Source organism: Mytilus galloprovincialis, chromosome 14 (genome assembly GCF_965363235.1).
Source record: "Mytilus galloprovincialis chromosome 14, xbMytGall1.hap1.1, whole genome shotgun sequence".
Lineage (NCBI taxonomy): Eukaryota > Metazoa > Mollusca > Bivalvia > Mytilida > Mytilidae > Mytilus > Mytilus galloprovincialis.
The window spans coordinates 55,299,401-55,314,075 of record NC_134851.1 but is presented as its reverse complement, the minus strand read 5'-3'; the positions used below and the strand labels follow the sequence as shown (position 1 = coordinate 55,314,075).

The window sequence follows — 14,675 nt, the reverse complement described above, 5'->3', positions numbered from 1 at the left end:
CATTGATTCCATATATAATCAATCAAATTTTCCCCAGAAAAGTGGGGCCCCCCTCTAAATCCACCTCCATGTACATCATGGATATTTAAACTCATTAGCCGACAACAAACTAAAAATAAAAATGACAAAAACACAAACAACACTGTGAAAACCCAACATAGATGTAGATTATTGCGTTGCGTTGTGTATTTGATCGTAAGCTAACTAAGGCGTTAAAGATAGAACTACGTCTGCCATTATACGTTTCTATTCAATACAACATAAAGTATCACAATTACGCGACGTCACAAAGATAGTGGCCGTACCGCAAAAAGGTACGTTAATATTAGCGCAATTCTTTACAATAGAAAACTAAAGACTTAAGGTGGTACCTTAGTAACACTACAGGGAGATAACTCTGTAAAATCAGCTAAACGTTTTGATTATGTTGTGTTGATTAGGGAATATCAAGCTTCTCAATGATCAAAATAAGTGTTCATCAAACTGCTATATAACTAGTGTAATTTTTTTTATGAAACGGTTGGTTCAAATTTTTTGAAATTTTTATATTTTTGTCAAAGGGTCGAAGTAAATACTTTGTCAAAATTTTACGAAAATTAAACGAGCCAAATTAATTTTAGTCAAAGTGTTGGGTACCACCTTCAGCAACACAAACCTCATTAAAAGGTGATCACACAGGTGCTTAGGAAAAGTAAAGAACTACCTACATTGAGGGAAAAATGACACATATGTAACAAACCTTTAACAAGAGGCTGTCACAACGACAGCAAACCGGATTTATTAACATTTATTTGTGTCCTGGCAATATCACAAGAACAATAACTGGTGAATGCTGAAAGTGAAAATCGTCAATATCAAATTTGACCTCCATTTTGTAGTCAGTATCAACATATTAAAATTTGAAAAGCTTAGATTGAATGGTTCATTAGTAAATGCAACAACGTGAATGGAAACACTATTTTACGATCTTTCAAGAACCATAACTCCTGAACAGTAAAAGTCAAAATCATCATTATTGAACTTGACCTCTATTTTGTCATCAGTAACAACATATAAAAATTTCAAAAGCTTTGGTTGAATGGTTAATGAGAAAATGCACGGACACGACTGGAAACACCATTTTTCAATCTTTCAAGAACCATAACTCCTGAATGGTAAAAGTCAAAATCGTCATTATTGAACTTGACCTCCATTTTGTCATCAGTAACAATATATTAAAATTTGGGAAGTTTTGGTAGAACAGTTCATGCGTAAATGCACGGACACGACTGAAAACTCCATTTTTCAATCTTTCAAGAACCATAACTCCCCCTGCGAAAAATGTTCTAGAACATATTTCAAGTTCTTGAACATTCTAGAACTTTTCTAGAACAACAAGAACTGTTCTTGAACTACCAAAAATGTTCATGAACTGAGTTCTAGAACTGTATTTGTTCTTGAACTTTTGTTCTAGAACTTTATTTGTTCTTGAACTCAGTTCTTGAACATTATTTGTTCTTGAACTTAGTTCTAAAACTTGTTTTGTTCTTGAACTTAGTTCTAGAACTTGTTTTGTTCTTGAACCCAGTTCTTGAACACTTTAAAGAACAGTTCTTCACTCACAGAACCTAAGTTCAGAACTTTAACATTGTTCAAGAACTTCTAGAACATCAAGAACGGCCATTTTATGTTCAAGAACTTCTAGAACTCTGTTCTTGAACATTTTAAAGAACAGTTCTTGAACATTTTAAAGAACAGTTCTTGAACCTTAAGTTCTAGAACTTTTTGTTCTAGAACTTTAACATTGTTCAAGAACTCCCTGCTTTCCTGACCTTGAATTATTCATGAATATTCATGAACAATTCATGAATATTCATGAATAATATTCATGAATGTTCATGAATATTCAAGGTAACAGTTCATGAATATTCATGAATATTCATGAATGTTAAATGGCACCTTGAATATACATGAATATTGTTTGAACTGAATAAGCTTGAATATACATGAATATTGTATGAACTGAATAACCAAGAATTAACATGAATAATTATCTATAGAATATTCATGAAAATGAAATAGGATGTCTTTGAATAATGCATGATAGAATATTCTAGAATCACCATGAATGATAGAATATATATCTATCCCAATATTGAATGCTAAATACATACTCTAGAATAACCTTGAATGTGAATATTTCATGAATATTGAATGGTTGAATAATCTAGAATAACCATGAATATTGAATGGTTGAATATTCTAGATTAACCATGAATATTGAAATAAGTGTCCTTGAGAGGTTTTTTGAAAACCAAAAGCAAATACAGACATTTAAGTTTCAAATATTTTTTAATCATTTAATCATGATACAAATGTAGCTGTGAAATATGAATTTACAATTACTTTCATTAAGATCTAGCAAAATTGTACACTATTTGATCTAGGATTTAATCCAAACCCTTCCTTAATCTATGTGTTTTCAGATCTATTTTTAAACTGAAGACAGACAAATCTAATGGAGCAAAGTGATAATCATACATAATTTTTACTTATTTGCAGATATTTTTTTTAGTCTGATAGCTTTTTGAACATTTAGCAGTTTAGTAATTTTGCAATAATATCTTTTTCTCGATTCTCTGGTCATTGTTCTAAAATTGTCATTGTCAAAAGTTCTTATGTACATGTAGGCCTATCTTATGCTGGCTTGACTTCGTGCTTTGCATTGGCTTTTCTTCCTTTCATACTATGCTCAACCCTGCGAAATGATTATGAATAGTTCATGAATGTTCATGGATGATTCATGAATGATTCATGAACATAATTCATGAATTGTTCATAAAAGATTCATGAACAGTTAATGAACTAGACATGAACTACAAATGGACAAGCACGTTCATGAACCAGTGAATAATGAACTATTCATGAACAGAAAGTGTTCATGAACTCTTTGGTTCATTAAAGTTCATGAACAAAAATAGTTCTTGAACTTTTATTATTCATGAATTGTTCATGATTTTATAGTTCATGAACACGCTTGTCCATTTGTAGTTCATGTCCTGTTCATGTATAGTTCATGAATTTTTTATGAATGATTCATGAATTTGTTCATGAACCATACCAGTCCATGAATCATTCATGAACACATGAACTACTGTGTTTATGAACTGTTCATTAGTAATTTAATTCATGAACATTGTTTGTCCACTTGTAGTTCATGAACTGTTCATCTAAAGTTCATGAAATAATTTAAAAGGATTTTTTTGAATTTTCATTTTTTGTGTTATTATCATAAGTAAACTTCTCTTCCTGTCTGTAATTAAAATTGCTGTATCAGGACTTCCAACTAGAAATGCTAAATAACATCTTGGTGCAGTTGTTCTGCTTGAAATTCTTCACAGTTGAACAGATCTTTTAATCAATAAATGCATCTGAGTTTCCCCCTGCAAAATCAAAAATCACTCCACAAAGAATCAAAAGTCCTTGATATTTGTTTTTATAAATAAACACTCAAGATTAAACAGTTTCTAACAGGTATAATACAATGTAATAATTTAATTTAATAAATGTTGTTTTTATTAAAATATCAATAGAGTAAGATTAATAACATGAATATCACTTCAGCCTTTTCATGACATTTCAAATAATGTACCTACCCCCCTTTTTCCCCTTTTAATTTACCCACACACAATCATAAGAGTGGCTGAAGCATGAATTATTTTTACCTTGAAATACAATATATTGTACAAATCTATCAGTTATTCCTGAATGGAAATCATTAAACTAACACTGTAAAATGTAAAGGCTACTTTCTGGTGTTTTATATTTATTTTAATTAATCAATAATTATTATAAAATGCTTCAAAATATAGTTATTCAGCAAAAAAATATAATCAAAATATATATAATTTACTTATCTGATAACAAATCTGCTTTGTTTTGACAGCTATATTACTTCACTCCTCATCAAACATCTTCATTTGTATTGTAAGCGTCAAAAACATCATTTTGCTGACGTCATTATGACGTTTTTCTATTCCCAGTCACTTGTAATCATTTGTCTACATTGTAATCTTTTGTCAAAGTCATTGAAGCGTTTTACAATAGGTAAACGTAATTCATTAATAATGATAATTATTGACACCAGTCTGCAATGTTTGGGAAAGAATGAATTGTCATTAATCTGTGCTTTTTTTCCAAGTTCCTCTATGTGCTGTATGATGGTTAAGAAAGGCACATGTTTGAACTTTGAGAGACAATCAGAAATTACATCTTTAGAAGAAAGAAATTAAGTTTACCAAATTTGTCATGATTGTAAGAACGAAACATGAGAAACATCTCCAGCTCAAAGTAAGTTACAAAACTTCAAAGTTAGTCCCAAATTTTGTATGACTCTAAAAATGTAACACTCTTCTGGCGTAGTATGAAAAAAAGAAAAAGGTGCTGAGCTAATTTCTGTTGTTAAATGATTTTTTTTTAATGATTATTTTATTTTCTTTAATTTACCACAAAAAGAGAGATATTTTATTTTTTCATATTTTATTTTTTTCTCCAACTTTTTCTCTTTCTCCCAGCCTTCCTCTCCTTTCTCCTACCCCCTTTCTCCTTTCTCCTACACCCTTCCTCCCTGTCTCCCTTACCCCTGTCCTCCCCCTCATACATGTATTTACACTTTTGCTATTCAACTGAATTTTGTCTTAAAATGATCTCAAGATCTGTAAATGAATAAACTGGAGGTCATGCTAAAAGCACTTTAATTGTGATGTCATGAAACAATGTAATGGATGTCAAATTTATAATTTTTTTTATAAACTTTATGTATTCATTTATTCATTAAAAGTTCATAAAATGCTCATGAACATGTGTTATGAACAATTTATGAACATTATGAACTGACTTACAGTTCATTAAAGTTCAGAAAATATTCATGAACTGCATTTTATGAACTATTCATGAACTAAATTCATGAACGAAACTTAATGAACTCATTATGAACAGTCATGCATTGTTCATGAACATTCATGAACAGTTCATGGTGGTTCATCAGTTCATGAATTTCATCTCGCAGGTGTTAACTAATAATTCATGTGAAAAAAAAAGAAAATTTACAATGTTTATTTTATGATCATGGTAATTAATAAAATTAAATTTAAAATACCTTACATGTTTTGTATTAAGATGTTATGAATATCACCTACATGAGCTACAATGTATCTATTAAAATTATCATATATTTTTTTCATTTAACTGTGGAATACATACATGTACATGTATGTTATTCAGCATCAACAATCAAGTAAAAATATACATACAAAAGTCCTAGAACAAATTTCATTATCAATTTTTATGCCGTTTGCCACAAATAATTCTGAGTCATTATCATGCAGCTTTATTCATGCTTATTCATGTTTGTCACACAATGGAAAAATATTCTAAGTCCAAAATTTATTCCTCATTATTCATTCTTATTCATGAAATGTATGCAAAAAAATTCTAAGTCCAAACATTCATTCTTATTCATGTTTATTCATATTGACAAAAAGGGTTTTATTACCACAAAAAACAATTTTGAATGAAGGAAACTTGATTATACTATGATATAGTAAGTGACTAGCATTTTAAGAACATTTATTTGTTGTCTCCAAACAGTTATTAAGAATTCATGTATATTCCACTTAATTCATTTTTCATATTCATGAATAATTTTGACACTGGAATAGTAACCATGAATGGAAGTGGAATATTCATGAATATTCATGAATATTCTACTTTATTCATGAATACATGAATATCATGAAAGCAGGGCTTCTAGAACATCAAGAACGGCCATTTAATGTTCAAGAACTTCTAGAACTCTGTTCTTGAACATTTTCAAGAACAGTTCTTGAACTTCTCGCAGGGGTCCTGAACCGTAAAAGTCAAAATCGTCATTATTGAACTTGACCTCCATTTTGTCATCGGTAACAACATATTAAAATTTGGGAAGCTTTGGTAGAACAGTTCATGCGTAAATGCACGGACACGACTGGAAACTCCATTTTTCAATCTTTCAAGAACCATAACTCCATTATTGATCTTGACCTTCATTTAGTTGTCAGTAACAACATATTAAAATTTTAAAAGCTTTGGTTGAACGGTTCACGAGTTAATGCACGGACAACATTTGATTGCCGCCCGCCCGCCCGCCCGCCGTACATCCCCAAATCAATAACCGACATTTTTGTCACAAAAATCTGGTTAAAAATGAAATTTCAGAGAGCTCTTTTTTCATTATATTAAACACATGCCTTCTTCTTTTAAACCCCAAGGTTTGACCTGGGTATAGAAATATCAGACTATCCCTTTGTTTTCTTCCCACCTGTGAGCAACACTTTCTAAAGTGGGCTGTCTGAGGGATGTATAAGTTTGCAACCATTACCGGGCAGAGAATGGAAACATCAAATCTATAACACAGAATGAAGAGAGAGCTCCTGGTACCAAACCGATACACTTTAAGAACCATTGCAACAACTCTTTAAGGGTTCCTATTACAATTCATGTCCCTTATAAATCTAATATACCCTTAGTTGCAGTGGCATTCCAAATTCCCCACCCTTCATATCCTGGTTGACCCCCAGTGGTGTCACAGGACCTACATCTTGTATTTATTGATTATGTTCTTGTCCATTACATGCATGAAATATTAGCCACGGAAAACTAATCTGTATACTTATAACAGACATGATTATCACTTAAATCAAGAACACTCCCCCCCCCCCCACTTTGACCCTGATTGTCAGACATAATAGACATGGTATGGTCACTCTAATCAATATCACTCCTCCCTATACACCTAGCAAATTATAAGCAATTTTCACAGAATCACAGTTATTTACTAAACTCCAACAATAGTGATTTAACCTGAATTATCTTGTTTTACTGTATACAATACCATAGGCATTTTTAATCAAATGTACTTTTATGGATTTCTTAGACACAAGAAATAAGATGCAATGAAAAAAACGTGTATTAACAACCTAAACAAACGATCAGTAGAAAAAATATATAATTTTCAATATAATAACATTTTTAAAAGACATTGTAGGTGGATTAAGGACTATAAAAGGCGAGCATTGTAAAGCCAATCCTATACAGTGTGTGCTAAGCAGCTGTTGAAATTGATGACAAAAACTCGTCAGTTTCTCTTTAACACACAACAACATAGAGCTCATCAAAATCAATAACTTGTCAATCAAGTACACCAGATCTTGTAGTTACTTCATTAAAGTTGTTTGTTTAGCAGAAGACAACTTTCTCTTTGAATGGCAAAGCAAGAGAAAAGACAGAAAAAAGGGGGAGGGTATGCAAGGAGAAATGATAGGGCAGGGTTTGCTTCAATAACTTGTTAATCAAGTACACCAGATCTTGTAGTTACTTCATTAAAATTGTTAACATAGCAGAAGATGACTTTCTGTTTGAATGGCAAAGCAAGAGATAAGATAGTAAAAAGGGGGAGGGTATGCAACAAAAAATGACAGGGGTAAGGGTTTTCTTAATAAAAAACAAGAAGAAAACAGAGCCAATCTTCTAAAATATTTCATTAAAATTGTTTATATAGCAGAAGATGACATTCCCTTTGAATAACAAAGCAAGAGAAATGGCAAAAAAAAAAAGCGGGAGGGTTTGAAATCAAGTACAAAATTGTTTATATAGCAGAAGATGCCTATCTGTTTGAAAAGTAAACAAGAGAAAAGATAGAAAAACAGGAGAGGGTACGCAATGAGAAATAAAAGGGGTATAGGGTTAAACCCTATAATGCTTCAATATTTTGTGAATCAAGTACACCAGATCTTGTAGTTACTTTATTAAAATTGTTTATATAGCAGAAGATGACTTTTTCTTTGAAAGGCAAAGCAAGAGAAATGACAGAAAAGAGGGGGAGGGTATGCAATCAAGAAATAACACAGGTTGGGTTTGCTATATGAAAAAGCTATTGCTTTAAATTAACAAGTCAAAGATGATTTTGAAAGAGAGACATGGAAAATTAGTGGAAAGGGTTGAATGTATAAATGGCAGAGCACAAGATAAGCTTTAGTAGGGTGTGCACAACAAGAGGTAAGAGGAAAAAAGGGGGACATTGCTTAGTTGTTTAACAAGCTATGATTGGAGGTTCATGACAGAAGTGTCTTGAGATCCACCATCTTCTTTTTCATAGTCTGTGTTGTTTTTGGGCACGCTTTATTTTGAATAATTATTTAACTTGGATAGGTTGTTAAGTTAGAGATTTGATATTGATATAAGTCCACTGGTTATGTTCTGTTCACATTAATCATCTTGAAACAGACTCATTGCTCTTGTTAATGATTCAGCTTAGATGATATGTGGCTTGATTCCAACCTTGATGTTTATGTTGGGGTAGAGAGACCATTGGTCAAAAACAATAGAAGTTAAAACAGCATATCAACAACAACCACCAGTCAATCAACGATACCAACACATGTTAGAGGATGCGAAATATGTAGGGGGCATGACCCCCTTTTTATGGAGCTACATTTATGGTTAATGCATTAGACTTTACATATCTAACTTAAAACATTGCCTAATTTTGGACCCCTGTTTTCAAAAACATGATCCCCATTTGCATTTAACGTAATTTTTATGTTATGTTTCAGGAAAAATAACTGAAATTATTAAATATAATGCTTTTGCTCACATTAGTTTAGACTCATAAATCCAATCAAAACAGATTGAATTAGGCAATGTTTGGAGTGTTAATTTTAAAGTCTATGCAATAACCATATATGTATATATCTTCCAAGTAAGCTGGATAGAAAATAAGGAGTCTGTATCTCTAGTCTAAAATATCTGAACTCAACTTATATTAGTTTAACTTATGCAAAATTGGAACTTAAATGAATTTAAAAAATATTTGCTTTTTCAGCTCAACATAACTAACCAGATGCTCTGCAGGGCGCAGCTTTATACGACCGCAGAGGTTGAACCCTGAACGGTTGGGGAAAGTATGGACACAACATTCAAGCTGGATTCAGCTATAAATTTGGATTGTGATTAAATAGTTGACACTGCATAGGTTTCTGACACAGAATGAATGTGGTCTAATGAACTTAAAATATTTGTTTTGCCTTTGAGCAATTCACTATGCTGTTGAATATTTAAATCCTCTCAAAAAAATGTTTGAAGAAATTTTCTTTTTATTTATGAAATCTTAAATGAGAAAAATTTAACCCAATCAAAATTCTAAGTATATGTTTAGATTCAGCATATCAAAGAAGCCCAAAAAATTCAATTTTTGTTAAAATCAAACTTAGTTTAATTTAGGACCCTTTGGACTTTAATGTAGACCAATTTGAAAACGGGACCAAAAATTAAGAATCTACACACACAGTTAGATTTGGCATATCAAAGAACCCCAATTATTCAATTTTTGATGAAATCAAACAAAGTTTAATTTTGGACCCCGATTTGGACCAACTGGAAAACTGGGCCAATAATCAAAAATCTAAGTACATTTTTAGATTCAGCATATCAAAGAACCCCAGGGATTCAATTTTTGTTAAAATCAAACTAAGTTTAATTTTGGACCCTTTGGACCTTAATGTTGACCAATTTGAAAACGGGACCAAAAATTAAGAATCTACATACACAGTTAGATTCGGCATATCAAAAAATCCCAATTATTCAATTTTTGATGAAATCAAACAAAGTTCAATTTTGGACCCTTTGGGCCCCTTATTCCTAAATTGTTGGGACCAAAACTTCCAAAATCAAACCCAACATTCCTTTCATGGTCATAAACCTTGTGTTTAAATTTCATAGATTTCTATTTACTTATACTAAAGTTATGTTGGAAAACCAAGAATAATGCTTATTTTGGGCCCCTTTTTGGCCCTAATTCCTAAACTGTTGGATCCAAAACTCCCAAAATCAATGCCAACCTTCCTTTTGTGGTCATAAACCTTGTGTCAAAATTTCATAGATTTCTATTCTCTTTTACTAAAGTTAGAGTGCAAAAACTAAAAGTATTCGGACGACGACGCCAACGTGATACCAATATACGACCAAAAAATTTTCAATTTTTGCGGTCGTATAAAAACTGGATGTGTCAAAGCGACACGAATGGCCCTGTCTCAAGAGTTTAAAAATCTGCAATTTCAATAACATGTGTGGACACAAACATGATGGTAGTCTCACATATCAAAAATCAGCTCAAAATCTTGAAGCATATAGAAAAAAGTCTGTATAACTGTGGTTTTTAACAATTTTCAAAGTTGTAAACCCTTAATTTTGACAAAAATTAGTGGAGCGGAAGAAAACTTAAACTTGATCTGTATCACATCATGAGTAACTAACAAATAAAAAATCAGCCCAATATCTGAAAGGGTTTAGAAAAAAAGTCTGTATAACTGTGATTTTCAACAATTTATCAACATCCATAGCCCGAAATTACAGCAAAAATCAGCTGGGCAGAATGAAACTTTAACTTGATCTGTAACTCATCATGGTTAACTCACATACCAAAAATTAGCCCAATATCTGAAAGAGTTTAGAAAAAAAGTCAGTATAACTGTGATTTTCAACAATTTATCAAAGTCCAAAGCCCGTAATTTAGGCAAAAATAAGCAGACCAGAACGAAACTTAAACTTGATCTGTAACTCATCATGGTTAACTCACATACCAAAAATCAGCCCAATATCTGAAGGCGTTTAGAAAAAAACTCTGTATAATGGTTTGTTGCGGAATGACGGAATGAAGGAATTAGGGATTTTGGGACAAGGGTAAAACTATATGGCACAGACAACTTTGTTGACTGGCCATAAAAAATCAACTCTTTTTAAAAATCTTAGATAATCCAGATCTGTCAAAATATAAATGAATAATTGCAGAGATCATACAACTTAATTCTAGAAACTCAAATCAGTAACTACCCATGAAATGTTAACCTTGGCTTTTGTGAGTTCAATGACACGGCCATTGTTTGTCCAAAAACTAACAGATCAATACTTGTAACACCAGCAAAATGCAACAGTAAAAAAATCAACACAAATTGCATTCTTGTCAGTATGTTGTGATTGACAATAACACAGACAACAATTAATTCACCAAAGACCAAAGGAATTAGGAAGATGTAAACAAGGAAAGGTTACCTAAACAGTCTTCAACAATTATTAGCAAAACCCATACCATATTTGAGTTCAGGGTAAAAATTAGCCCAGGATACCATGTGGAAGAAAATGTAAAAGAATTTTTAAAAAATGTATCGGTTTAGCTTTTATCCTTAAAAGAAAAAAGATTTCTAAGGTACTTTTTTCAATCAAACCCTAAAACATTTTTGAAAGAGACCAAAACGCAGTGTGCTAGTCTCTTACATGTATATCTATTAATATATGTTGTTATATCTTTTTAACAGATAACTCTGATTGTAGTCCTTACCAAACAATAGCCTGGGTACACTTAAATGGGAGATTTTTTTTGTGCTATATTAAGACATTAACAACATATTTTTGAATGATTGCATGCAGAATTTAAACCATCAATGAAAAAATGAAATGTTTCCTTTATTTTTTTATAAATTCAGTAGCCATAAAATATTATGAAGCCTCAGTATTTCTTGCATGGATGATCTACAGTAAAATCAGTAAAAAACAAAGTCCTGAAAATAATTGTAGATTTAGTGAAGAGATAAACAGAACCGTTTTTAATCAAGACTCAATGAAGGTCTTAATTATCTCTATATTCTTCCTCTAATTAAGGTACATATACTAATCAAATCAATTCATTATAATTTCTTTACATTCTCAATAATCAATATCACACTACCTTAATTACCTTCAAAAAGGAGGAAAGGGGGTGGCTGGGCTTCCAGGAATTAGAAGTTAAAGGAATTGAAAGGATGATACAAAAATTATACCTTTTTGTCTGAAAGTTATGATGATACAGGAATTTTACATAAGACAGAAACAGTCATAAAGAATTCTTTTCAATAGAATGAAAACTGAGATCGGGAAACCTTTTTCAACCATTTTTATGTTTAAATTCATAACCTATACTTTTTTTTAGGTCAACAACCTAGACCTTTACTTTTAAGTCTAAAACTATGACCATTACACTTGAGACTAAAACCCTGACTTATATTTCAGGTCTCATGACCTATACTTAAGGTCTAAAAACATGACCTTTACTTTCAGGTCTAACATCTTGACCTAAACTTAAGGTCCAAAATGTTGACCTATAGTTTAGGTCTAAATTCACGAAACATTATATTACTAAAATTGCTCTAAAATCTTGACCCATACTTTTGGTTCAAATTTGGACTTCAGCTCTATGTCTAAAATCAAATGCTACATTTAAGGTCTAAATCTTGACCTCAACTTTTTGTCTAAAATGACATGACTTATTCTGCAAGTCTAAAATCATGACTTATACTTCAGGTCTAAAACTAAATTCTATACTTTGGTCTATATGACCTATAAAAGGTCTAAAATCACCAAAAATTACAACATATACTAATAAGGTCTCCAATCTGCAATATATCATAACAAATATTATGAGGTCTAATGTATATTGAAATATACATGAGATCTAAAGTCTTGAACTAAATTTAAGTCTAAAATGAAGACCTTATAAAATTTAGGACTAAAATCTTCACTAAATATCTGAGGTCTAAAATCTTTGCCAATAGACCTGAGGTCTCAAATATTGACCCAACACGTAAGGTCTGAAATCATTACCAACACATGAGGACTAAACATTTGACCAATATTTGAGGTCTAAAACTTTGACATATTACACCCAAGGCCTAAAAATTTAGGTTCATGAAGAATACATGAGGTCTAACTCACATAAAACTTCAGTTCATATTTTACAACATAGAGTTACCGTGCTTTAGGGTCTTAAATAATGTTCATATCCCCCCACCTTTTCCCTCTATCTCTTTCACCTCTAGAATTTTTTTTCTTGGACTTACCTTCAACAATTTCTCCATTAGGGAATACTATCACAACCTTGCCAGATTTGGACATAAAAAGTCGCGGCCGGTCTGGCGCTGGTTTTAATTTGGTTAAATCCATGCTAGAGTCCGTCTGACATCGCCTGTACTGGTTCCCATGCTGAATGAGTGATAAGTTAAGACCACTGGGACCAGTCTTAGGTGTCCCAGTGTCACTGGACGCGCGGCCTGTCTGTTTAAAATCCAGTGTCATACGAATTGGTAGAAATTATTGAACAGAAGACGATTCAAAACAAGAATCGTCTAACAAACACAACATCTAAACTATCAGTAATTTATATCCCTAAGCACAATTAGCAGTGAACACTTTTTTTATATATTTTACATACAGAAATTTTGGCAATGTAGCACTACATGTCGTGTTCTGAGAACTGTAAGTACTGTTTGTTACAATTCCAAATTAAATTGTCTATGATGTTACAATTATGCATTCCTATAAACACATACCTCGCTAGCAGACGGCATATGTGGTCGAGATTTCCTTCCGCCAATTCCAAATGAAAACCAACTCTATTGGAACAATTAGGTGCCCCCCATAAATACAATATTCCTCGACATTATTAATGGTAGCTTCTATTATGATAAATCGTAACGTTCCCAATCTAGTATCGTATTATCCAATGTCTTACAATTGTAAACATAGAATCAACAAGAAATTAGACAACACAGCATTAAGGAATGTTCTTCTTCGGATCAATGATATTTGCGGCTATTGTACCGGATCAACTTTTTCCTGTCATCTGAACATTTGATCATGTTAATATTCCTCTAATTGTCACTTTATTGGGATTCCTTCTGGTTTAAAAAAGTCAAATTTGTTATCCAAGGCGTTTTGATTACGGAATTATTATTTTTCCATACCGAGACTAAATATCCTGGAATTCAAAACAGTTAATAAATGTGGATTCCATACAATTTTTTTTACGTTTAATCTAGTAATTAAGACCTTTTTAAATTAGACAACTACATTACGGAAAAATTATCACTAGTAATTAATTTGTTGATTTAACGATTAATTAAGAAGCTATGATGAGTTATCGTTAATTGATCGCGATTTTTTAAACATTTTATTCGACCTTTAATATCATTATTGGTTTATAATCACTAACTCCATGAGGGAATTCAATTAAATTTATCCCAGTTGATTGTTGACACTAGAATGATTCTAAATAAACTGTTTGTTTCTCTATGGGTGCCTATCTAGGGTGCCTATCTAAACCAATATTTATTTTTATTCCAAAAATTCCAAACAGTTTATTGATGAAAACCGACTAATTAATAATTGCACAATATTTTCAATGGATTTGCTTATTACAAATCCTTATTGCATGTGAGCGTAACAATTTCTGATCTTTTAAATATTTTCCAAACAGCAGATATTCTTATTCCAAAATTTCAAAAGAGTTTATTGATAAAACCAACTAATTAATAATTGCACATTATTTTCAATGGATAGTCACTACAATTTAAAAATTTGCTTATTACAAATCCTTATTGCATGTGAGTGTAATAATTTTTTTATCTTTAAAATATTTTCCAAACAGAAGCAATTTCAAAGTTGCAAGTTAATTGATTTAATAACATTTAAACCTGTCATTATTGATCTAGATCAATCATTTTCATCAAAGAAATGTAACATTCCAAGAAGTAAAATGCTGTACGTGCATAAAAATTTCTTCCAGTCCTACC

The 14,675-nt window shown here is 31.6% G+C and overlaps 1 protein-coding gene across 7 annotated transcripts in view; it reads right to left on the bottom strand.

Annotated features, from left to right (window-relative positions):
• Nucleotides 1-14,675, bottom strand: part of LOC143059813 (dual specificity calcium/calmodulin-dependent 3',5'-cyclic nucleotide phosphodiesterase 1A-like) — a 290,727-nt gene that overhangs the window by 117,109 nt on the left and 158,943 nt on the right. Inside the window, exon 1 of one of the 7 annotated variants that reach the window (XM_076233378.1) lies at nt 12,945-13,311. The exons of 4 other annotated variants lie outside the window; for them this stretch is intronic. In XM_076233378.1, coding sequence (XP_076089493.1) covers nt 12,945-13,179 — 235 coding nt within the window. In that variant the 5' untranslated portion in view covers nt 13,180-13,311. Of the gene's footprint in view, nt 1-12,944; nt 13,312-14,675 lie in introns of those variants that run through there. 2 more of the 7 variants (XM_076233375.1, XM_076233377.1) reach the window with 2 other exon arrangements.